This window comes from Podarcis vaucheri, assembly GCF_965113315.1.
Source record: "Podarcis vaucheri genome assembly, chromosome: 13".
Taxonomy (NCBI): domain Eukaryota; kingdom Metazoa; phylum Chordata; class Lepidosauria; order Squamata; family Lacertidae; genus Podarcis; species Podarcis vaucheri.
The window spans coordinates 54790508-54815153 of NC_138751.1; the positions used below are offsets into that span (position 1 = coordinate 54790508).

Genomic DNA, 24646 nt, shown 5'->3' on the forward strand with positions numbered 1-24646 from the left:
GGCAAATTTAAATTCCCTTCAGAGGACATCTTCTGGTAGCAGACAGTCCTCTGTAAAGTAGGACACACGGCCATCCTTCTCATAAGTAGGGCAGATACAGAGCTTATGTTTCATTAAACTAGGTAAACTCTACACTGAGAGGCAGCACAATTATGTGCTACTTGCTGTCCGTACAATCTACATTTGCTGTAATGCCTAAATGATGTGCACAAACATAGATTCTTGTGCACATATTTCTGGTAAAGTTCCTTATCACTAAGAATTAAAAGTTTCTGGGGGGGGCAGGGGGGTGATGAGCATCAGGCGTGTAAGATTCCACATACATAGGGTGGTTTCCAACTGGGTTTTACTCAGAATAGGCCCATTGAAATGAATCTACCTAAATTAGTCATGTCTGTTAATCTCAGTGGGACTACTCTGAGTTGAATAATAGCCACACAAGGAATGTGGGCTGTAAGGCAAATACATGTAATTCCGGGATGGCTCAGATAGTCCCAATTTTTTAAAAAAGACATTAATAAATAAATGACGGGGCCATTTATTATACAGAAGGAAGCCTTACCACTGGTCCTGGTCTTCCTGGGAGTCCTGGAGGTCCTGACATAAAAAAGCCTCCATTTGGCTCTCCTTTTTCTCCTTTAAGGCCAACTTCTCCATTGACTCCTTTCTCACCCTACAAAGAGAAGGCATACAAAGTAACCTCACAGCAATACTATGTGAGCTAACATTTGTACAAACCTAAGAGATTACTTTATTGACTTGATACAAAGCTTGAGTGTGCTTTGCAGTACAGTGGTGCCTCGCAAGACGAAATTAATTCGTTCCGCGAGTTTTTTCGTCTTGCGGTTTTTTTCGTCTTGCGAAGCACGGTGTCGGAAAAGTTTTGGAAAAGCTTCAAAAATCACCAAAGTCTTCAAAAACCTCAAAAAAGGCTACCACACCGCGTGCTATGAGTTGCTCCTCGAAGTCAAGTCGCAACTGTATTAACGGTTTTAAGAAAAAGGAAACAAACTTGCAAGACGTTTCTGTCTTGCGAAGCAAGGCCATAGGGAAAATCGTCTTGCGAAGCAACTCAAAAAACCAAAAACCCTTTCGTTTTGCGAGTTTTCCGTCTTGCGAGGCATTCGTCTTGCGAGGTACCACTGTATATTTTTGTATGGGCTGATATAAAGGAAGGAAGCAATGGCCAGTTGTACTGTAGATCTAGAACTCTGAAAGCTTGCTCATGTACCAAAACATTATGGTCACATCCCCACCATATATTTAAAGCATATTTCCTTCTTCCTTTAGATAATACCTGTTCAACCATGTATGTGTAAATAAGGAAAAAGGAAGGAAGGAAGGAAGGAAGGAAGGAAGGAAGGAAGGAAAGAAAGAAAGAAAGAAAGAAAGAAAGAAAGAAAGAAAGAGACATTTTATTGGGATATCATTATATAAAATATGTATAGGGAGCGACACTGTGTACTTTTAAGATCTTAAATTGTGGCCATGGGTTATTGTTTTTGTTTGTTATTGCAGTAGGTATTTATTTTTGTCTTTTTATATTGTAAGCCTTCCTGTGATCTTTGGAGGAAGGGTGGTATAGAAATTTAATAAATAATAATAAACTGTAATTTAGAGCAGAGGCTTAGTTCCATCAGAGAAAATTTATGTATTACTATATCTTACTGAATAGTAATATATAATAATACATACTATGTATTTATTGCGAAATACAAATATTTCCTGCTGGTGATATAAAACAGTATTATGGACAGCAAGTACTACTTGCACTTTGGCATGCTTTCAAACTGATAGGTTGGCAGGAGCAGAGACCGAGCAACGGGAGCTCACCCCGTCGCAGGGATTCGAACCGCCAACCTTCTGATCAGCAAGCCCTAGGCTCTGTGGTTTAGACCACAGCGCCACCCGCATCCCATAAGTGTGGATAGGTATACACATTTTCATTCTTTGAATGACAGAGGTCTGGGCCTTTGGAATCCATTTGAAGATTTAGATTATGATCCAGGCTCAAGACGACGCATATAGGAGCATCTTACTTAATCCTCACAATGACCCTGTTTAGGTAGGTTAGCCCAAGAGTCGATACTGTACCCACAACCTGTAAGTGAGTGGGGATTTGAATGTAGATATTGCCTACTCAAATCCACTGCTCTACACCACATCTGAAAAGGAAAGCAAAAATGTGGTATCTATGCCTGCTAAATCATAGGAGCAGCAATGGGCTAATGGTGTGTTTGGGGAAGAGGACTACAAATGAAGAAGAGTTAGAGAAGCAATCTCTGTACCTTGGCAGAGACGATTCACAGCAAACACCATCAATGTCAAGGTGCATATAATGTTATGGGTACCAAGGTAGGCAGCCAAGGAGCTCCACACATCTATAGCATTTGAATAAGAGCTAGCCAGGCTATACCTTCTCTTCAAATCCTTCCACTCATATGTCACTATGTTTCTGCCAAGGGGAGGGTGCAAGCTGTCACGGCACTGCATAGTCTGAGAGAAACAGGTACCCTCTTTGGATTGGAAAGGGGAAACTCTATGAAAAACACGGCCAGCGTGCATGTAGCAACTATTACGCTGAAAATTCACAAATAATTGCCTCTAAAAATCAGACAATGTGCTGGTACTTTATTAAGGCCGAATTCAGCTGTCAACGGGAAAGAATTACGTACCTTCATGATGTTTAACTGGCTAAAATAAGTTGATGGCAGAGGAGGACCTGGAAAGGAAAGGAAATAATTTTATGAATTTTCTGTTTCTATTAAGTCCACACAGATCTATGAAGCAGAATGAGGCAGCAGCCTCAGGTGCAAGGGGCAGCCCCCACTTCTAGACAAGCGGTTGTGGCTGTAGCTTCCAGGTTCTGGGAAGATCTCACGAGAGTCCTGCGAGATCTTGCCACAAGCCACTGCTGCACCCTCCCCTGCCACTGCCAGAGAAGCAAGGAGAAGTAGCCGTGTGAAAGTGCACCCCACCCCACTCTTCCCACCCATTTGTAGCAGATCCAACTGCTCTGGCTACCAACTGCGGCAGATCCACATATGTATACTCTAAATATAACCACCACGGGTCATCGTATGCTTTTTGTGTGAAGGTAAACTTAGGCAGAAGTTGAACAAATAAGAAAAGATTTACCGTATTTTTCGCTCTATAACACGCACCTGACCATAACACGCACGTAGTTTTTAGAGGAGGAAAATCTGTAGGCATGCCACCCGTAGGCATTCCCTCCATAACACGCACAGACTCCCCCCCCTTACTTTTTAGGAGGATTTCCCTTTACTTTTTAGGAGGAAAAAAGTGAGTGTTATGGTGCCAAAAATACGGTATTTTGCAGAACAAAGCTGATAAAAGAAAGGATGTGTCAGAGATAATGTTCTTTCAGGAAACAGTTAACCTATTCATAATTATACTAAATTTAGTGGACATTACAAGCTTCTAAACAAGGCAGTAAACGCACAGCTTCTATTAAATGTCAGTTGCTTAATTCAGTTATTACTCCTCAGTTAGGTGTTACAGGTTTCTAGGCTAGGTGGTAAATGTTTAGCTTATTTCCAGTTATTTCACTTCAGTTCCTTAGCCTAGTTGCTGCATAGGTATTACAGATTAATACTTTGGTTCTTAAACAAGGTGGTACTCTCTGTCAGTTACCCAACCTTCTATCAAAGACACCCCTGAGGTACTTTGAATGTTGGGAGGTCAGACACAGGCGATCCCCACACCCGCTGGTGGAGGAAGAGGGGGTTGGGGGAGGTGCCATCCTGGTGGGGTGCCATCATGGCTGCCCCCCGCCTGCGCTGGGCACCACGCCCCCACAGATGGCACACCACGCCCCCAGGGCGCGTGCTACCCACGCCCCTGCCTGCTCTCCACCCCCTGATGCCACAGCATGAAGCTCCGTCACTGCCCACACCCCTTTTAACTGGTCTGGTAACCTTCTCTTTCTAGAAGATGTCTCCCCTCCTGACTGGGATGAGACCCAAGTAGACGGTATCCTCACAGCTCCTACTTCTCCTGCTCAAACTCAGCCTTTAAGTTAACTCCTGTCTGAATGTTCGCACAAGACACTAAACATTATCTTCCAATCTAAGCTCAGTCTCCTTTCTCTAGCTGCAGAGTGGATGTTACACACAGAGACCAGAACTAACTCTCCCTCCAGCTCTCTCTTAAAAATATCTGAACCCACTGTCAGAAACGGCTCCTTTTATTCTCCCTTCCAAAGTGCTGGCTCCACCCCCCTTTGACCAGCAGTCTTGGTAGCCAATCAGAGAGAGGCTCCAGACTCTGGTCTGGCTCAGCTGTCCGTCACACAGTGGCTTCTGAGTTCCAGTGAGATCTTGCTGGAACTTGGAAGCTGCAGGGCTTGGGGGAGAAGAGGGGCAGCTGGTATAAGATAGCTCTCTTTCTCCTTTCCACTCACTTCTGATTTCTTACACTGAGATCTAACTCCTTCCCCCCTGAAGACTATGAGAAGAACGCTAAAGCCCTAGTAGTAACCCCAAGTCCTCAAGGAAAGAGTTAAACAGCAGCAATCTTGACAACAACCAGCATAATTCCCTGTTTCATATCATTCGGATGTTCTGAGGGTTTTCTTTTTCATAAATCAAGATATTGTTTATTGTTAAAGACAACTGGCAACCATTGTCAGATGTGGTGAAAATTGTCTCTATAGAAACTAGCCTCAACAGGCCCTTTTCTATTTCCTCCTGTTTACTTCTCCACTCCAAAACTTCCTTATGATGTGACAAGAATCCTTGAAAACCTGTCCTGTCCCTCATGAATGTGTGACTTTTCCATACCAGAAAGAAAGAAAGCTTGGGGCAAATTCTGCAAAATTATCCTCAGTGGAGAGGGAAATTGCGACCAGAAGTTTCAGGTTTGACTGCAGTTGTTTGCGTTTTCATAGAAGGAAAAACGGAAAACAAAATGTGTTACTTTACTTTGTCTGCCTTGCCAGCTTCTTGGGGACTCCGACTGACCCTGGGATCATTGATTTGTTTTTGTTCTTATTATGTATTTTGCATTTTTTATATTGTAATTTTATGTTATGAACCACCCTGGGATCTATGGATGAAGGGTGGTATACAAATTTAATAAAAAAAATAAAAAAATAAATACCTGGTGGCCCTGGTGTGCCTCTGTCTCCTTTTTCACCTTTGATGACTGGTGGACCACTTGCACTCCAGGAACCTGCTTCTAGAAAATATTTACATGGGGGGGGGGGGCTGGTCAGAAATGCACAGCAGGTGACATCTGCAGTATGAGAAACAGAAAGCAGACTTCCACAAAGTTTTGCTTGCTATCCAGATTTTAACTCTCCAGTATTTCTAGAGTGATATCCTTAAAATGCAGCACCCTGGTCCCTTCCAAGACTGGCCCAAATCAAAAGGCAGTGAAGAGGGTAGCCTGCTACAAAGCACAGGGGTACGTCCAGTTATGAACGGGATCTGTTCATCCCAAAAACTTCATAATGGGAGGCGCCCTTCTGCGCATGCGTGCAGCGCGATTGAGCGCTTCGAAGTGTACCTATTCAGAGGGATACGTAAGCAGAGGTACGACTGCATAACTGCTGCAAATGTCTCTCGCGTCTTCCTACTCCTCCCCGTCTTTCTTGAGTTGTATTGCTGTCTTTCCTCCTCCGACTGCAGAGAGAAGTGTCCTCCACAGATATAGGAAGCACTATATATATGAATATTTATACCCCACCTACCAACCAAAGTTATTGAGGCAGCTTACAATATATTTAAAACACAAGAAATTAGTGCCCCCACATGCTGGCAGGGTCTAAGTGGTCCATGCCAGTTATTTCAACTGCTGGCTAAGCACTCATGAGCACTTTTGCCTTGCATGGAGCAAAACATACTGTCACAAACACACACTTCCACCCTCCTTCTGAAGCCAGTTTCATGTGCAAGCGCCTAGTCCACACTAAGCTCAAGAACGATTGTGAGAACAGCAGGTCTTTCTTCCTCTGAGATAACTGAGCCATCTTAAACCCCATGAGAATAAGCTCAGGGAAAAAGCCACAGTAATACTGATTGCAGAAGGGCACAAAGTGATTGTTTGAAGTCATTTTTGAAGGGCAGTCAATCAAACTCAGGCTTGATCCCTGCATTCATGAGCCCTTCACTTTGTGACCTTGGCTTTCTTGTTCACTACACTATAATGCAGTGTCCTAATTTACATGAAGTTTTGATGCAGGGAGGTTTAGGAAACTGGAACATTGTTGTTAGTATGGGATTGGGACCATGTCATATGAACGTCATTGTAATTCAGATTGTTAGCTGAAGTCGTTGGCTTTGGAGTCACTAACCAGCGCTGAAATCTTCTGAACTGGTGATGGATGAATGGATATCTTCCTCATTTCCAATTCTTCTCTGGAAATAATCATGCCTCTGGGACCTGATCAAAATCCATTTTCGACTAGACTCAAGCCAGGATGGTCTGGAGTCTGGTCTTAAATGGATCCATGAGATGAGGAGAAAGAGACCTCTCTAATCCATCATCCACCACCATCCCACTCCATTTTGGACTTTGAAAATAACCCTATCATTGCATCACTAGAACTTACAACTAGCCCCCCTGTTACCAACAAACTTACCATCGGCCACTTTTGGGTTTCCAGGGTGAGGGGTGTCTGCCTGCACAGATAGAGAGCAAATATATTCAAAATGCAAATAACGTAAGTGCCTTACAGATTTCTCTATGCTGCATGTTTGACGACACTCCTAGTCCTAGTACACAAGCACAGGCCACACTGTTAGTAGCAGCCTTGCTTTATGTAACATGTATTGGAATATCAAAGCACTAATGCCTGAGCATCAGCTGGTCAGGGTCTGTTTAGTGTCAGGTTCTTTGACATGTAGCATATATTCTTGCCATTCCAAGAAAATTCTACATGCCAGGTTAGAACATGAGTTGCCAGCCTTTTTGTGATCATGGTATTTCCCCTGCCAGCTTTTTTGAGTCAGTGGGCATTTCTGGAATTCTGAGAAAGTGCAGTGGGTGCCGGTCACAAACGAGCTTCTGTGGGGACATGGTAAAACATATAAATGAGCAGGAAAAGAGACAGGATCACAAAACGGTGCAGACATACTCCATGTGAATGGAAAAAAGGGAGCTACATCTGCCACCACCACACTTGCTGAGAGAGATAAGTTTGTTGCCCCTTTCTTGGTTCATATTGGAAGGGAGGGTGAATCTCTATTCCTGACATCCAGTGAAATATGGGCAACGTAGGAGAGGCTGAGGCAGTGAAAACAGGACCTGAGCAGTATAAGCAAAGAGCTGCTTGTGAATTGTGGATTTCTGAAGGGATATTTACTGAGATCTGTTGCGGGTGCCAAAGGAGGTAGAGGCTGACATTGTTGGCAATCCAATGATGTTAGAGAAGTCCAGTTGAGTCACTATGATTACTCTGGTTTAGCATCACAATGCAACTGAGATCAGAATGTGGATTTTAAAACAAGAGATTGTGTCTGCACTTCTATCGCTAATTATATCCAATTGATAGATGCTTCTCTTCAAAAGACACCACCTGGCATACTTTCCCCAATGGTGCTAGTTTCCCAATCTGAACCACTTGGGAAGATGCTATGGGCCCCAAAGGGGGAAAGATATAGGGCAGGTACCATATGGCTCCCTGAAATCCATCTTTAACTGGAGATTTCAGGGACAGAAGCAGGGCATTCCATTTTCTTACAGCTCTTTCCTGAGATGTGACTAAGCCCCACGGACCTACAGCAAATGATATCAACAGAATTTTGACTGGCAACATAATACAGACGAGGCAGTGCATGGATTTGTTTTGCTCTACTGGGTTGCATATGTTAACATTAATGTTTCCTTTTGACAGAGTGTTTTTAAACAGACAGGTATTTAAAAGTAAAGTAAATTATATTTTAAAATGAAGTTTAACAACAGACAACTAAAACACAAACTATCTTCCAAATCACTGTCCCTTACCCCACTGGTTTCAAGGACAATGTGCTGCCAAGACAGTGGTAAGCAACCTTTTTGGCTGTGAGGTCTGCTTACAGTAGTGGGTGGTGTGTTGGTGGCTACACAGTCACATACGTGAGCCACCTACATGTACTCTTCCAGCTCTCACTCACTCACACGCACACTTTAAACATTCCCACTCCACTCCCAGTGAAGGCACATAGGCAGTCTATGTCCTTGATGCAGCTAAGATCATTGTCTGTAGCAGCCTGGGCTACATGGGGAGTACTGTACTGAGAACGCAGCTTAAACCTGAAAAAGGTTTGTTGCCATGCTGCTGTTCTCTTCTTCCCCTGCCCCCAAGGGCTCCTGCTGCAGCCTAAATCACAGCACAGAAACAGGAGTCCTTTCCCCACTGTGCAGCTGGTGGGGGATCAACAGGGGAAAGGGGGTGGGGCTTCCTGGAGGCTTCACAGGCCACATCTGGAGTGGCCAAGGGTGGCTTGGAGGCTGCCCACATGTGTTTTAAGATGAGGGTACACAGTACCTGCACCCTAGAAAAAAAGCACTGCACATAATTACTTCATCACCGCTGTCTGTGACCTTAACCATTTGGTCCTGCCTTGAAAGCACACATGCAGCATGAGGTGTTATTAGGGCAGGCGCTGACGAAGCAACAGACAAGAACAAAAAACATATAAAACACGTATGCTTATCCAGGGAAAATGGATAGATACTGTAAATAACTCACTGTTGTCTTGCACTGAGGCCTGGGAGAAATTGGAAAAACTGTCTGTTCAGAAATTGGAGGAAAATAAATACAGTAACTATTTAATTATTTCTAAAAGCAATATATTAATAAAAGTGTAAGACCACGCTCCTCACCAAAGCACTTTTTTTGGGGGGGGTATTTTTCTCTAAATCATGTTGGGATGGTTTTTCAGTCTGTATGTTGAAAATGTATATGCTAGGGTACTGCTAGTAATTTTTTAAAGACCAAACTACACATCAGAGGCCAAGAGAAATCCACTCGGGGAGGTATTTTGGAGTAGAGAAACTGCCAACTCCCTGCTCCTGATGCTGATTCTTTGCTTATCAGTTGTTCCCTTCTGATGTGGCTTTTAATATTAAATAAACAAATCCGGTCCTTTAAAATTACACTTACTTATTCCCTGTCTTATTTTCATGGAATTCAAGATGGCTACAGGTACACACATTCACCTTACAGTGATCAGTTGGGCAAATCTGCTAAAAACTGCCAGCATTTTAGTGCACATTTTTCCTATGCAAGTTTGCTTAATATACACATTTTTCATGTAGCTCCCCTCCTTTTCACCAATGTATTATTATTTGTTTAAAAATGCATTTCCTGCTAATACACATATTATGTGGTTGGAAAACTGCACCACAAAGTTCTTTTGAGAAGTGAAATTTTGAAGGAAAGCTGTGTCTCATTCTTTGTTTGTTTGGAGAGCTGAATCAGGTGGGTTCACATTCAAATGCAAACCGAATCAAATTTCTTCCCGATCTTCAGCAGTGAGCAACTTTCTGCTGGAAGTGTCAGGATGCAGCTCAGCTTGTGTTAAAGGCAGGAAAGTCTCCATGAGGATAGAATAGATAGTGGAGCCCCAAGCTTCTTATACTGTCTTTCTGAGCTCACCTGTGCTAACCTTTCCTCAGGTGCAAGACTGATACTCTCAAGGTTGCTGACCTCCCTTCCTCCTCCTCCTCTCTCCACCTTTGCATAATACCTATGGATTAACTCCTATTTGACACAACTGTGTTTAAGAGGAAGGATCCAGTTGATAACAGTGGAACAGACTCCCTCAGAAGATAGTGGATTCTCCATTGGAGGCTTTTAAGCAGACACTGGGTGGTCATCTGTCATTGATGTTTTATTTGATATTCCTGCAGACCCTAAGGATCCCTTCCAACTCTACAATTCTATTATTCCATGATTCTATGCTTCTTTGTCTCTTTCTCTCCTTCAGAGGTGAAGGAGCGAGTGTGGCTCTTTGCATCTCCACCTTAGTTAGCTGGAACTGTGATCTTTCCTACACAACATGCATTATTTCCTGTAATAAACTTGGCTTTCTTATTTTCCATATGTCCGGGGCAAAGTGTACTCCTCCAAGAGAGGAGTCATTTCAAGTTTCTGCTGATGCATTTAAACTGCAAATGCCACCGCTTTCCACAACAACCTCGAAAAGATCCCCGCTTAGCTGTCTGGCAGCATTTTCAAAACAACGTTCTAGCTCTGAAAAATATAACACCAATAATTTATCACGTTGCAGTTCTTTGTGTCCAGCAGTAGCAAGCCCTTGGGAAGTTCACAACAAGCAAAATAAAGACAAATAACCGATGCCCCTAGCATCTGACAACTGGAGCCTCTGAAGATGGCCGCTGCATTGAAGTGTCTAAAAAAATCCCTTAAGTTTTTTTCAATTTGTATAGAGCCAAATGAGATGACAAATGTGGATGGACTTACTCCTTTAATGAAAACTACACGGCCTGGGGGTCCTGGGGGACCAGGCAATCCACGCACACCAGGAGGCCCCTAGAAAGATAAAAGCAGGAAAAGCATCAGGGATTGTTTCCCAGCAAAGGCCAGGGCCGGCCTCACCACTGTGTGATGTATTTCAATACAGCATGTCAACACATTTCCTGATCTTAGTGCTAACTTTTTCTTGTCTGGTGGTGTTTCTGAACATGCAAGTGTTCACAGTAGGTCTTAATCTTGTGAGAAATCCCTTTAGATGTTGTCATTAAAAAGTAGGGCTGCAGATTCTGATATGTGCTCGTGATTTGATCTGGGTCATGATACACCTGGATTGAACCAGGTGGCTTTGAATGTGAATTATATGGATTCCTCCCCCATCTCTACCCAGAGGTGAAGGTAGCTGTGCACCCGGGGGTAGGGCTAGCCATTTGCAGGGGCAGGCTGAGCGTCCCAGGGGGGTGGGGCAGTGATGTCACTCCCCTCAGGGATGACACCTGGGTGGACTGCACGCACCACACCCCCTTCCTCCACCAGCATCTCTACCAGCACCAGTTGAATCCCACTCGTCTGGGTGGCAGAATAACCTGCTAAAAGCGGCTCTGTTCTGGCGCTAAAGTGAGTACCCAGGAGGACACAACTCAGACCAACTCCTCCCAGCTTTCCCACCCAAGACTCAGTTGTGCACAGACTTTTCTCCTCATCCACTAACAAGCAATAAATGAGGAAGATTTTATTGCAACCCAACCTGACTCTAAGATATAGAGCCAGCATGCCCAAGAACTGCCTGCTAAGGCAACCACAAACACTCTGGTTGGGGAGGACCAAAGCAGGGGATATATGCCAGCTGTCTAATTGATGCTCACCTGTACTGGCTTGTCCATCCTTTATCCAACACCAAACCAGCTCCTTACCTTTAATCACATCACTCGGGCATCCCACACGCTCCTACACAGTTCATAAACCTCCCCCCCCCCGCTCATAACTAAAGACCCTGCTAATTTGGCAGTGTTTGAAACACCCCATCAACCTTGTGATTGCTACATGACAGGCCACACTAAAAACAAAACAAAAAACACAGCACAACCTCACCCTTTAGGGATAAGGCCTCACCATACATGTCACAGAGGCATTTCCAAACAAATCATCTCTTCACCTCTATTGTGTCTCTTGTATAACCCCTGGCAATTGGTTTCAGAAGTAAACAGAAGTATCGTCTGAACATGGATATATGAACATTGGTGACCATATCTTCCGAGAATGGGTTATCATATCCCTTTCGACTAATTTGACTAATCCCCTTTTAAAGCCACACAAGCCAGTGCCTATATAAAAGGGAATGTCCTCTTAATTAATTCATGCATTGAATAGAGCTTCCTTTTGCTTGTTATGAGTATAGCTGCATCTTCTTAAACTGTTAATAAGAACTTCATTTCTGTAGAACTTACATATAATGTTACACCGCGTTCACCTTTTATGCCTTTTTTCCCATTCAGGCCAGGACGCCCCTGAAAGGCAGATAACAGCACATAAATGCCTTATGGCACAATAAAAAGAATTTTAAAATACCCCTCTTCCCAAAAAAGAAATATACACACTGGCCGACCGGGGAAACCAAGTTCTCCTTTAAGTCCTGAAGGTCCAGGTGGCCCCTAAAGACAAAAAGAAGTATTACAAACAGAAAGAAAAACAGAACAAATGCCTATATATGTGCAGTGCGCTTTATTGGAAATAAAGCCGTATTTTAGTGCCTCTGCCACACATTTGTAGCTAATAATGAATTTGTATGTTCAATGTACATTAATACATTTGTACTAGCATGTTCAATATTGTTTGTATCTTATCTTTATTTTAAAGATGAATAAAGTTTCTTTTAAAAAGTTGAGAATCAGAGGCAATCCAGGAAAAGCTCTTCAAATACACTATAGGTATTACTGGGGCATTCTGCTTACATTTTTTTGTAGGGTTGCTTGAATATGTTTGCTTTTTATCAGGGGATGATTAGCTGCTTGTGCTTAAAATGGTGCCCCTTCAGAGTTTGTGCGGCCCCACAAACCTCTGTGTGTGACAGAGCTCCTCAGACATGTCTGCTCTAGTCACTGTTAGAGTCCGACAGTGGCTGTTTGCGGAAACGCCTCCAACAAAGAAGTTCCTTAACGGAAACACGTCTCCTGGACTCACGACGTGACAGCTTCCGACGAAGCATGGGTCTCCCTGCAATTGCTTCTGACACCTCCCCACTATTTTCACTGGACGTGTCTCTCACCCCTTTCTCCCCCCTGCTTCCTGCCTGCGCTGCTGCATCTCTCTCAGTATCCCTGAGATCCTCCTCCAGAGACCCCGCGCTCCCCCTGCTGGTCCCTGCTTTGGCTGTTGAGTCTCTCCCAGTCTCTGGGAGCCCTATCACCTCCTTTCCCTCTGATGTCAGTTCCCTGACATCCACCTCCCCTCCAGGGCCCCCTCCCCCCCCGCCCCCTCCCTCTCCTCTGGGCGGTGAGGAGCTGAAACCCCGAAACGAATCCTCTTCATCTTCCGACGTCTCGAACATCTCCCTCCATCGGTCTTTGTTCCGACTCGCTGAATCCTCCTCCACCTCGGAATCAGAGAACCCCTCCAACTCCTCTTCTTCGTCTGTGGTGGCGAAGTATTCCCTCCGGAACCTCGCCACTGGCTGGGGTTTTCGAGGGTATCTCTGATGAAAAGTTTCAATTAGAACCTCGTCATCTACATCCTCTGCCCTGACCCAGGTGTTTTCCGACTCCGGCTCCCCTTCCCACATTACCAAATACTCTACTTGCTCTCCTTTCCACCTGGAATCTAGGATCTCCGCTGCATGGTAGCTGTGTTCTTTTTCCTCCATCGCTGGTCCCCTATTGACCCTCCCCTCTCTGTCCCCTATATACGGTGACAGCAACGATCTGTGGAACACTGGGTGCAACTTCATGTGGTTCGGTAACCGGAGTCTGAAAGCCACTGGGTTGACCTGTTGCGTGACTTCAAATGGGCCCAGTCTTTTGGGTCTTAACTTCTTACAACCTCCTTTAAATGGTAACCCTTGGGTGGACAGCCACACCTGGTCTCCCACCCTAATGCTTTCCCCTTCCCTTCTGGTTTTGTCTGCCTGCCTCTTATATTCCTCCTTCGCCCGGTTTAAATTAAGTTGGAGTTGGCGATGGATCGCTTCCATTTCTTCAACGAACTGTTCTGCTGCTGGAACGCTCCAGTTCTCCCCCTCCCCCCCTGGGAAGGCTCGGGGATGACACCCGTGATTGGCCAAAAAAGGGCTCATCCCCGTGGACACGTTCTCTGCATTGTTGTAAGCAAATTCTGCCAACGCCAGCTTCTCCACCCAATCATTCTCTCTGTCATTAACATAACACCTCAAATATTGCTGGAGGACACCATTAGCTCTTTCCGCCTGCCCGTTGGTTTCTGGATGACGGGCAGTAGAGAAATTAACCTCTACATGCAGTAAGCTCATGAGCTTCCTCCAGAACCTGGAAGTAAATTGTTTCCCTCGGTCCGAAACCACCCTCAAGGGGGCGCCATGCAACCTAAACACATTTTCCACAAACAATTTGGCGGTTTCTTCTGCTGTGACCGCATGTGAGCAGGCTATAAAGTGGGCCATCTTGGTTAACAGATCTACCACCACCATAATGGCTGTTTTCCCTTTGGACCTGGGCAGATCAGTCATAAAATCTATTGCCACTGCCTCCCACGGTCTTTCCGGCGTGGGTAGTGGTTCTAATAAACCTGCCGGTGCCCGCCTCTCCCCCTTGGCTCGTTGGCATCGGTCACACCCTCTCACATATTCACGCACATCTTCCCTGACCTTGGGCCACCAGAATTCCCTGGTAACCAGCCACATGGTTTTGTGTTGCCCAAAATGCCCTGCTGTGGGGTTATCGTGCAGTTGCTTGAGTACCTTTTCCCTCAATTCCCCTTCAGGTATGTATAACGCTCCCTTGTAGTACAACGCCCCATTTCTCTCCTCAAAACCCCCGGGTTTGTCTCCCTCCCTCCTAAGACTCCTGAGTTTGTCCTGGGCGTATTCATCCTGACCCGTTCCCTCTACCAGTTCCCTTTGCCCCACCAATGCCGCCCCACACACCCAGCGGTCCTCGGGAATGACATGGGTCTCTTCGGGTACACCCTCTCCCTCCAAATATTCAGGTTTGCGTGAGAGAGCGTCCGCCCTAACGTTCTCCGGGCCTGGTACGTAACAAATCTCAAAGTTAAATTTGGAGAACTCCTGGGCCCATCTCAACTGCCGTTGGTTGAGCACTCGCGCAGTTCTCCAATACTCTAGATTCTTATGGTCCGTGCACACTTGCACCTTCTGTTGTGCACCAATTAGTAGGTGCCTCCATCTCCGGAAGGCCTCATAAATTGCAAGAAGTTCCCGGTCGTACACCGTGTAGTTCCTCTCAGACTTGTTCAGCTTCCGCGAAAAGAAGGCACACGGTCGCCACTCAGACCCCTCCTTCCCCGGCTGCAGAAGAAGCACCGCCCCTATGGCTCTGTCCGACGCGTCTGTTTCGACCCTCAGCTTTTTTTGTAAATCCACATGTAGAAGTTGTTCGTCAGAGGCGAAGGCCCTTTTCAGTTCCTCAAACGCTCGCTCCGCCTCCCCCGTCCAAACAAACTTCTTTTTGCTGCTGAGACAGTCCGTGATGGGCGCCGTCAGGTGGGCGAAGTTGCGGATGAACTTACGATAAAAGTTTCCAAACCCTAGGAACCTCTGCACATCCTTCTTGGTCTTGGGTGTTTTCCATTCCAGCACCGCTTGAACCTTGCCGGGGTCCATGGCCAACCCCTTATCTGACAAGCGGTACCCCAGGAATTCCACCTCCTTGGTATGAAACTGACACTTCTCCAGTTTCACCCACAGTCTGTTGGCTTGCAGCCTGCTCAACACTTCTCTGACGTCTCTCACATGTTGCTCCTCATTCTCCGAATACACCAACACGTCATCTAAGAAGGCCACGCAATTCTTGTAGAGCAAAGGCCCCAGTACGTGGTTCATGAAAGCTTGAAAACACGCGGAGCCTGTTTGTAATCCAAAAGGCATAACTAAGTATTCAAATGCCCCCAAAGGGGTGAACATGGTGGTCTTCCATTCATCCCCTTTCCTTATACGTATCAGGTTGTACGCCCCCCTTAGGTCCAGCTTTGTAAAAATCTTTCCCTTCCGCACCCTGGTCAAAATATCATCAATCCTGGGCATAGGAAAAGCCGCCGGCTCTGTCACTGCATTTAGGGCCCGAAAGTCACATACCAGCCTCGGCTTGTCCGTGTTTTTTTTGTCCACAAAAAACACTGGGCTACCCCCCGCTGCCTTGGACTCTCTGATGAAGCCCCTCTTCAGGTTCTTGTCAATGAACGCTCGCAACTCCTGCATTTCCCTGTCTGACATGGCATACAACTTGCCTACAGGAAGCTGTGCTCCAGGGAGTAAATTGATCTGGCAATCAAAGGGTCTATGCGGAGGTAGTTGGTCAGCTTCCTTCTCGCTGAACACGTCGCTGAGATCAGCATACTGTGGTGGCACCTTCCCCTTCTCCACTACTTCAGTCCATGCCAGGGTGGCTTGGGCCCCTGCTGACCCCTTTTCCCCCCTGCAGTGTTCTAAGCAATGTGCGGAACCGAAGGAAACCACTCTTTGATGCCAGCCCACCAGCGGATCATGTAGGGCTAGCCAGCTCATTCCCAAAATAATGGGAGCACCTCCCAAGGTGGCCACATTAAACGCTATCAGTTCTGTGTGCCTTGCCACCCTCATTATCATTGGGATGGTCTGCAAGCTGACTCCTCCTCCCAACAGTTCCCTGCCATCGATCGTGGTCACCTGCAGGGGGTTGCTTAAAGGGATAGTCTGTATCTGGTGTTCAGCAGCAAACTCCTTGCTCATAAAATTGCAGGAGCTGCCTGAGTCCAACAGTGCCTTTATTTTTAGGGGGTGTCCATTTTGCAGCTCTAGCGACACTTCAATCACTAGAGCCGGTCGAGGAGCTTCTGGCACTGGCACTTGGGGAAGGGGCACTTTCACTGCTCTTTGGCCTGGCTGCAGTGCCCTGATGGCAACCAGGCGTTGGCTTTTACCTGCTCCGTTTCTCCCTGCTCTTCCCCCTCAACAGCCCCCACCATTCCTTGCCATTCCTTCCTCTGGGGGCAGACTCTGGCAAAGTGGCCTGGCTGTTGGCAGAGATAGCATTTCCGGGCTCCCTTTCCCTCCTTCTTCGCCCCCTCACTGGGCTTTGAAACTGCGCGCGCGCGGGCTGTTCCGATTTCCATCGGCTCTGCCGGCGGGAAAGCTGGCTCAGGAATGTCTGGAATGCGTAACTCCTTCCAACGTTCCCCTCTCCCTTCCCGCCTCTCCAAGGCTCTTGCCTCCTGGCGCGCTCCAATGGTCAGCGCAGATTTGGTCAGCTGATCCATAGACACCGCCCTGGGGCTCCTGGCCAGCTCGTCTTTCACAGCTGAAGAAAGACCTTCTTCAAATAGCATCTGAATGGGTGCTGCCGATAAATCCCACCCCAATCTGTGAATCAGCATGGTAAATTCAGTCCAGTACTCACGGACAGATCTGCTTCCCTGCTTGCAAGCCATTAACTGTCTGCGCACCAACCCTTCCTCAATGTCGCTGGAAAACATGATATCCATTGCACGAAAAAATTTCATAGTGTCCTTTAGGATATCGTTGTGCGTTGCCATCAGGGGTCGAACCCAGTCTCGCGCGCCCTTCTCAAGATGCCCAATTACAAAAGCAACTCGAGATTCCTCATCAGGGAACTCATCAAACTGGACATTCAGGGCATATTGCATTTCAGTCCTAAAGGCATGGTAATCCTTGGGGTCCCCCCCAAACTTCTGCACCAATCCTGGTACCTTTCTGGGGAACTGAGTGGTTCTCCCCTTCTTGTCTGCATCTTGAGCCCTCCTCTCCTCGAGCCTCGCCGTCTGCAGCGCCAGTTGGACCTCCAATGCTCGGCATCTTTCTTCCAAGCTTGGATCAGCTCCTCCCCCTGCTCCTCCGGCTCCGGCTGGGTCGCTCATGATGCTTTCTCCTGCACAGGCAGCGTACAGAGACTGTCGGACTGCTATCAGGGGATGATTAGCTGCTTGTGCTTAAAATGGTGCCCCTTCAGAGTTTGTGCGGCCCCACAAACCTCTGTGTGTGACAGAGCTCCTCAGACATGTCTGCTCTAGTCACTGTTAGAGTCCGACAGTGGCTGTTTGCGGAAACGCCTCCAACAAAGAAGTTCCTTAACGGAAACACGTCTCCTGGACTCACGACGTGACAGCTTCCGACGAAGCATGGGTCTCCCTGCAATTGCTTCTGACACCTCCCCACTATTTTCACTGGACGTGTCTCTCACCCCTTTCTCCCCCCTGCTTCCTGCCTGCGCTGCTGCATCTCTCTCAGTATCCCTGAGATCCTCCTCCAGAGACCCCGCGCTCCCCCTGCTGGTCCCTGCTTTGGCTGTTGAGTCTCTCCCAGTCTCTGGGAGCCCTATCACCTCCTTTCCCTCTGATGTCAGTTCCCTGACACTTTTAAAAGTCAGCCTACCACATTTGCACTTTCTGACTCAATATGTGAACTGAAACACAATCATCCTTTGAAATCTGTCCTTTTCAAAAAAGAACCATTTGTATTATTTTCATTAACGTTGCAAACAACGAACATGACCGAACAAGGTTTTTCAAGTTATAACTACAGTAAGAAGAGCACCCACCAGTGTACTGTTGTGAGCACTCTGCGCTCATGCACGTGAAGAGTCATCTTATCATAGGGATCCTATGTCTCATGCTCTACTTTCAGGGAGCTCTCACAGGAAGACTGGGGATGTAGAGCATATCACAAAAATTCTGGGAAAAGATTTTTGACACCATCTCTTCCATCATGGGCCAGAAATGGAAGCCTGTCCTGTCCTTAGCCCCATTATCCCTGGACAAAAACCATGGGATTGAGGCCAATGACCTAGTGTTCTTTTTGTTGACAGCAGTGTAACTGGCTGTTGCTTGTCACTTTGAAGCCGAATCGGTGCCACTAATGGAGACATAACCATCTCTTGTATTTTAATATTTTGTTGGAAGCTGCCCAGACAGGCTGGGGAAACCCAGCCAGATGGGAGGGGTATAAATAATAAATTATTATTATTACTGATAGAATTTTGGAATGCAGTTCTCCAGCAAATTTGTGTGTACAAAAATGCATAAAGGGTGTATAAATGTGTGACATTTGGTGAAAGAATGCACTACAAGCGGGGAAATTTCTTTGCCAAATTTGTATATTGGGGAAGATTGCATGGAAAAATATGTTTATTAGTTGAAATTTGCACTAAAGTGCTGACAAAAAACAGGCTGGTTTCAGAAGAATGGTATGTTTTCACATATGTACAAATGTATTTTTAATGGATCTAGGTTTCTAATAGAACTTTGCTTTTTACCATTATAATTCCTTCCACATAGTTCATTCCTTTCTTCACTTTTCTACCGTCACTTTGAAATATTTCTCCCTCTCTCCAATAGCAAAAGGTGCATGAACTGATTTAAAAAAATTAATAAGCTTACCATTGGTCCAACTGGTCCTGTTACTCCAGGTTCACCCTATGAGAAAAAGGGTTCTATTAGCCATTATTATTATTATTATTATTATTATTATTATTATTATTAGCCATCCTATACCCACAGGTCTCAGGGCAGTTCCTTTAAGAGCACACATTCTCTTCTATGGGACAGAGAGAGCAGAAGCATGCAAAAAACAAGCCAACAAGGTTACCTTCTCTCCTGGTCTTCTTATCACTTCTGTTAATGATTCAGCTGAAGCAAAGATGGCTCCTGGCTCACCCTTTTCACCCTACAAAAATCACATTATTTCATTTTTCCTCCAAGGTTTGATGTTTACATTTATCTGGCGTACATAAATCTATCAGATGATTTTGCTGCTTTATTCACTTATACCAAGAGCTGACATGAATCTGGCTTCAAATAGCCTCTTCCAAATGAGAAACAAACCAATGGTTTGATGTACAGGGATCAGTCCACAGATATGGGTCCCAGATGTGGAAAAGTTGAAAACTAACAAGGGAACAATTCACAACGCCCCATTGTTATCCTTGGATCCTGGAATGTGCTGCTAGATCCATAGCCCCGAATTACAATTGTGTGGTTCCACCTTTTTTCAACTTCCCAGAAGAAATTGCTTATTGGATTACCGTTTTGTAAAGGGAAGCTTCATCTCCACCACATTTAAAGGAAATATGACAAACCCTGCAAACCAAATTCTTGAGGTCTCAGGTTGCCAAGATGTCTTGAGCTCACCTTTGAATATACAAGAGGAAATCATCCCTAACAGTTCCCAAACATGCTGGTAACCACCTCACATTTCTAAACTGGTCTCTTGCCTGCTTTCCTTTTTACCTGCTTTCCTTTCTCTCCTGGTGAACCAGGAAGTCCAATGTCTCCTTTTGGTCCCCTGGGGCCCTAGAAAAAATCAAAGTAGACTTTCTATAAACAGGCCTATTATGATTAGGTAACTTCCGCATGTTGCCAAATATGATTAAAATCTGATTGTTTTTAGGACAACAGCAGACCTGTATGCAAAACTGGGTCTGCTGACAAATCTCTACAGAGCCATGGTCATGGCTGGGGAGGGGACATGGGCATCTGCTGAGACTGGGAGAGGGAAGGAACTGAGGGCATCAGCAGTGGGTGGAATGTGGGTCTGGATGCTGTGTCCACCCACAGAGGGACAGTCAGCCAGCCTATCCAATGGGAATCAAGGGAGGGGTAGACCTGGAGTGCAGGTTTCTCAGAGGCTACATCTACCCAAGTGTCATCATCATTCACAAGGTCTACCAGAAATAGTAGGTATGTTTGTAATATTTACTTTACCCTTCCCCTAGAAAAATTCCTGTGGATGTCCATGGGAGGGGGGTGATTTAAAGTGCAGAATGGGGGAGGTGGGAGCAAGTTGTTGCCCCTGCCCTCATCACTGCCCATACTATTTCAGCCCCTTTCCCTCCTCTACCAGTGTCCTTTTTACAGGTAGCTCTAGCTGTGGTCAGGCATCCCACTGACCACGACACAGAAAATCAGGGGAAGGCTCCAGGTATTCACTCCAGCCCTGTCCCAAGCATCCCCAGGAGTGTGGGCTGCTCTTCATACCTGTCTGCAATTAGCATGGAAGCCTGGAATGGGTTTAAATGTGTGTGAATGAGCATACCCAGAAACTCTCCCTGTGATTCGGAATCCTGATTCCCAGTGTATTCAGAAAAGTCTGAAGAGCAAAGCCTGAGAGGTTTCGAGTGGGGCTTGCCTATATCTCTCTGCTCCCAGCCCTGATTTTATGCATCGTGTGTTTGGGACATCATTACCAAGAGCGGGGAAATTCCACTCTGCTTTGGGGATATTTGAGGGATGTGATCATGGAGGGGGAGCAGCATGAGCTTTTTACATCAGTGTTCCCTGCCTCCAGGGCATGTGATCCACTCATTCAAAAGTGATGTGGGAACAGTTACATAACTCCCACACAAATTATGAATCAGCCTACATAAAGACCAAATAGGCTAACAGAAACAGGTAGGCCCAGAGGTGTCAGCTTGTGAGGACATCACACCCTGAAATTGCATGTGTGAGCATCTTGACTCCCTCCATAAGTCAGGCAGAAGATTCCCAGGTTTTGGGAAGGAGGCACCAGGGGAACATTTAGGGGACTACCCTAGTTCTGCCTCGTTGGATCAGGCCTTCTCTTAGCAACAAATACATGTCCCGCTGGAGCCAACATACCCACTGGCCAGGCCAGCAGCCGGGGACACCTTCAGTAAGTGAAGGAGGGCTGTGTGTGCATAGCTGTACACAAGGAGGTTTCATCTGTGTGAGTGGTGGACCTGCCTGGCCAAGGTTTCCACTTGTCTGTGCAACTTCATGTGGGGAGGCCTTCTTCACACGGTTGACAAGTGCTCATCCACCTGTGGCCGGCAGGTGTGTTCATGTTGGGGCCTGGGGGTTGCAACATGGTCCCCATCCCTCAGCCACGTTTGCTACATCTATGGAGCAGAAGGCCTGAAGGGAGCTCAATACTTAATCTGGAAATGTTACAAAAGGAGCATGATGGCAATAGACACCATCCTAGTTTCATTTCCCCTATGATTTATGTGAAATGCTCTTATCTGATGACTTCAAGCATCTGACTGGAACTTGCTGAAGTCATCATATAGAAGAATCAAAGCAGTATCACTTGGTCAGAATTGAAACTTATTCTCAAAGCCGCCACTGGAATCCTGCAGTATAATGTCTCAGATAATTACTCAGATTTATGTTATTTTCTCATTTTCATAGAATCATAGAATCATAGAGTTGGAAGAGACCACAAGGGCCATCGAGTCCAACCCCCTGCCAAGCAGGAAACACCATCAGAGCACTCCTGACATCTGGTTGTCAAGCCTCTGCTTAAAGACCTCCAAAGCAGGAGACTCCACCACACTCCTTGGCAGCAAATTCCACTGTCGAACAGCTCTTACTGTCAGGAAGTTCTTCCTAATGTTTAGGTGGAATCTTCTTTCTTGTAGTTTGGATACATTGCTCTGTGTCCGCTTCTCTGGAGCAGCAGAAAACAACCTTTCTCCCTCCTCTATGTGACATCCTTTTATATATTGGAACATGGCTATCATATCACCCCTTAACCTCCTCTTCTCCAGGCTAAACATGCCCAGCTCCCTTAGCCGTTCCTCATAAGGCATCGTTTCCAGGCCTTTGACCATTTTGGTTGCCCTCCTCTGGACACGCTCCATTTTCTCATTTTCTTCTTAGGACCTTAGAGTTTGTTGGGCATGGTGTGCTTTGTGCACCATGACAAGTGCTAAAACATTAATAGCAATTACATTACATGTTTACTATTTCAGAAACTGGGTATATGGTACTTACAGGAAATCCTGGCAGGCCAGGCTTACCGTCTGGACCCTGTAAAATGCAATGACAAAACAGGTGAAGATGTTTCACTGTGATTAGGATCCCTGCTGTTTGTGGATGCCATTTCATTTTGAACTGCATTTAAAACATTGGACAACTTTCTGTCTGAGTAGCAGAATCCAAGGCTTTAGTTTCAGAAGCTAACAGTCACTGTTAATTACTTGAAAAATATTTTTGGACACACATCCTTTAGGAAACATGGCAGACTTAATATATTGGTTTGCAGGTGTTACTATAGTTGCTAAAAAGTCTTTGCGATATTTTACATTTTGCTATTCACGCAGTCACGCAGTCATAACTGGAAGTCATCTTGCTCAGCAGGAAACTGTATCAAAACCAGCAAGTTTGCATTCATTATTTTGATTTGTGGGAACTGTAAGTTGTGTGGAAATACTTCTCCATGTGATAGAAACATATCATACAGGCCTGCAATGCTTAGTTGATGTGTAAAATAAATCAAAATCCTTTTCCTGATTTTAAAAAGTGAGAGCAGATACAAAGTAAATTCTTTAATACTTGTAAATATATATGGTTAGATCCAGAATGAGGCTCCAGTACTATTACACACTTACCTGGGGAGAAAGCCTCATTTAAATCAGTGAGAGTTACTTCTAAGTAGCGATATACAAATTATTTGTACTCTGAAGTTGGTTGCACGTCATTGCTGGTGAAATCAGTGGGACTTAGCTTGAGGAATGACTAACTTTTCCCATTGATTTCAGTGGGACGGAAGTTCAGCTAAGTCCATCCCATAAACTCCAGGTGGACAGCAACACCTTTGAAGTGACATTTTGTCTTCCCTCATACACAAAAACAAATGTCCCTCTTTAAGAAGATGCTTCTTTTAGCTCCTGCAGGCATTATCGAAAAAGGGAAGTTGGTTTTCCTCTCCAGAACTATCGCTTTACTACTGTGCAAACATATACATAGACGTGCACTCAGCTGATCTGGGGAGATCGCCACCTCCCTGAGTGGCACAAGGTGTTTTTAATCTCCATTGTGGTGCTGGGTTGAACAGAGAGCTTTAAGCCTATCTGTCCTGTCCAGTGGCAGGATGGTGATGAAAACCACCCATCAGGTCAAGGCTTGGTAAGCCGCTGGGGAAGGTTTGGTAGTCCAGATCAGGCCCATGTGCCCACTCCTGCTTTATAAACTTGCTAAAAAGAGTGATATTTTGTGTGTGCGGACACAAGTGCATGTGAAACACGGCATGCATCTGCTTCCACCTCCCCATTCCCATGCTCAACAAACTTTGCCAGGTCAGTAAAAGAGGTGGTAGCAAGTAAATCAGCACTGAAAATCAGAGCATCCATCTCTTACATGGGGGTGGGACCTAACATCTTAACATCCCCTTTGGAAAAATGATGCTTATCACATTGTTTATGCCTCTCACCTGAATAGAGTTACGGGGTGGGATGCAGCAGAAACTGAGATGTGAGTCCCAATCCCTTCCCCGCAGGAGAGATGGATGCAGTGAGCATCCGGCCTGTCAATGCTTATGCAGGCTCTGACGGATTCCTCAAAAGCAGGGTGAGATCAAGCAGGGGTGCTATCTGTTGCAAGCACACCAGCTCAGTTCCTTGCAACAGCCCCAAACTGGGAACAGTTTTCCTATTCCAGGTTAATGTTTTGTTTTTGCAGTTGATTATAGAGATTAAACCATCCCCAATCATCATCACCAACAACATCATCATCATTATATAGTATTATATTCTACATGTTCAGCTAGAAACATACTGGAGATTACTATGATTATATTCTGTTATATTGGATGGATCAAGATCTGTACTCAGGGCTGTTGTCATATAACACAGTGAAGTCCAAAGAGGTTGGTAGAAGAAGCATATTTCTATGTGAGAATCAGAGAAAAATGCTTTAGGAGTTTACTTAAACCAAGGCATTGTTTTACCTAGTAAAACAGAATAGAACATACTCACTGGAGGCCCAACAAGTCCTTTGATTCTCGTAATGTTAAAACTTTCATCTGAAGCATTTAGTGACTGAAAGAGAGAGAGAGAGAGAGAGAGAGAGAGAGAGAGAGAGAGATGCAGGCAAAATGCCAAACATTAATAGAACATCCACTAATTTCTAGAAATATTGGAGAAAAATGAAATGTTCTACTAATTTTATCTAAGATGGAGAAAGGTAAGCAGGTCATCAAAAGCATACACTGTTTTTATACCCCTCTTTTTCAAGCATTATTTATTTTATTGCACTCCAGCAAGAAGT

At 45.4% G+C, this 24646-nt stretch overlaps 1 protein-coding gene across 3 annotated transcripts in view; it reads right to left on the bottom strand.

Moving 5' to 3' along the window:
• COL15A1 (collagen type XV alpha 1 chain) overlaps window positions 1–24646 on the bottom strand; it is a 127395-nt gene that overhangs the window by 9979 nt on the left and 92770 nt on the right. For all 3 annotated transcript variants that reach the window (XR_014212796.1, XM_082194712.1, XM_082194713.1), the window contains exons 23-35: window positions 24355–24417; window positions 22373–22408; window positions 19868–19930; window positions 19227–19304; window positions 19019–19054; window positions 12040–12093; window positions 11890–11949; window positions 10433–10501; window positions 8696–8737; window positions 6605–6644; window positions 5122–5199; window positions 2676–2722; window positions 563–673 (exon numbers count right to left, since the gene is read on the bottom strand). Coding sequence is in view for 2 of the 3 variants with exons in the window: in XM_082194712.1 (XP_082050838.1) it covers window positions 563–673; window positions 2676–2722; window positions 5122–5199; window positions 6605–6644; window positions 8696–8737; window positions 10433–10501; window positions 11890–11949; window positions 12040–12093; window positions 19019–19054; window positions 19227–19304; window positions 19868–19930; window positions 22373–22408; window positions 24355–24417 (777 nt within the window). In the remaining variant the exon portion in view is untranslated. The remainder of the gene's footprint in view (window positions 1–562; window positions 674–2675; window positions 2723–5121; window positions 5200–6604; window positions 6645–8695; window positions 8738–10432; window positions 10502–11889; window positions 11950–12039; window positions 12094–19018; window positions 19055–19226; window positions 19305–19867; window positions 19931–22372; window positions 22409–24354; window positions 24418–24646) is intronic.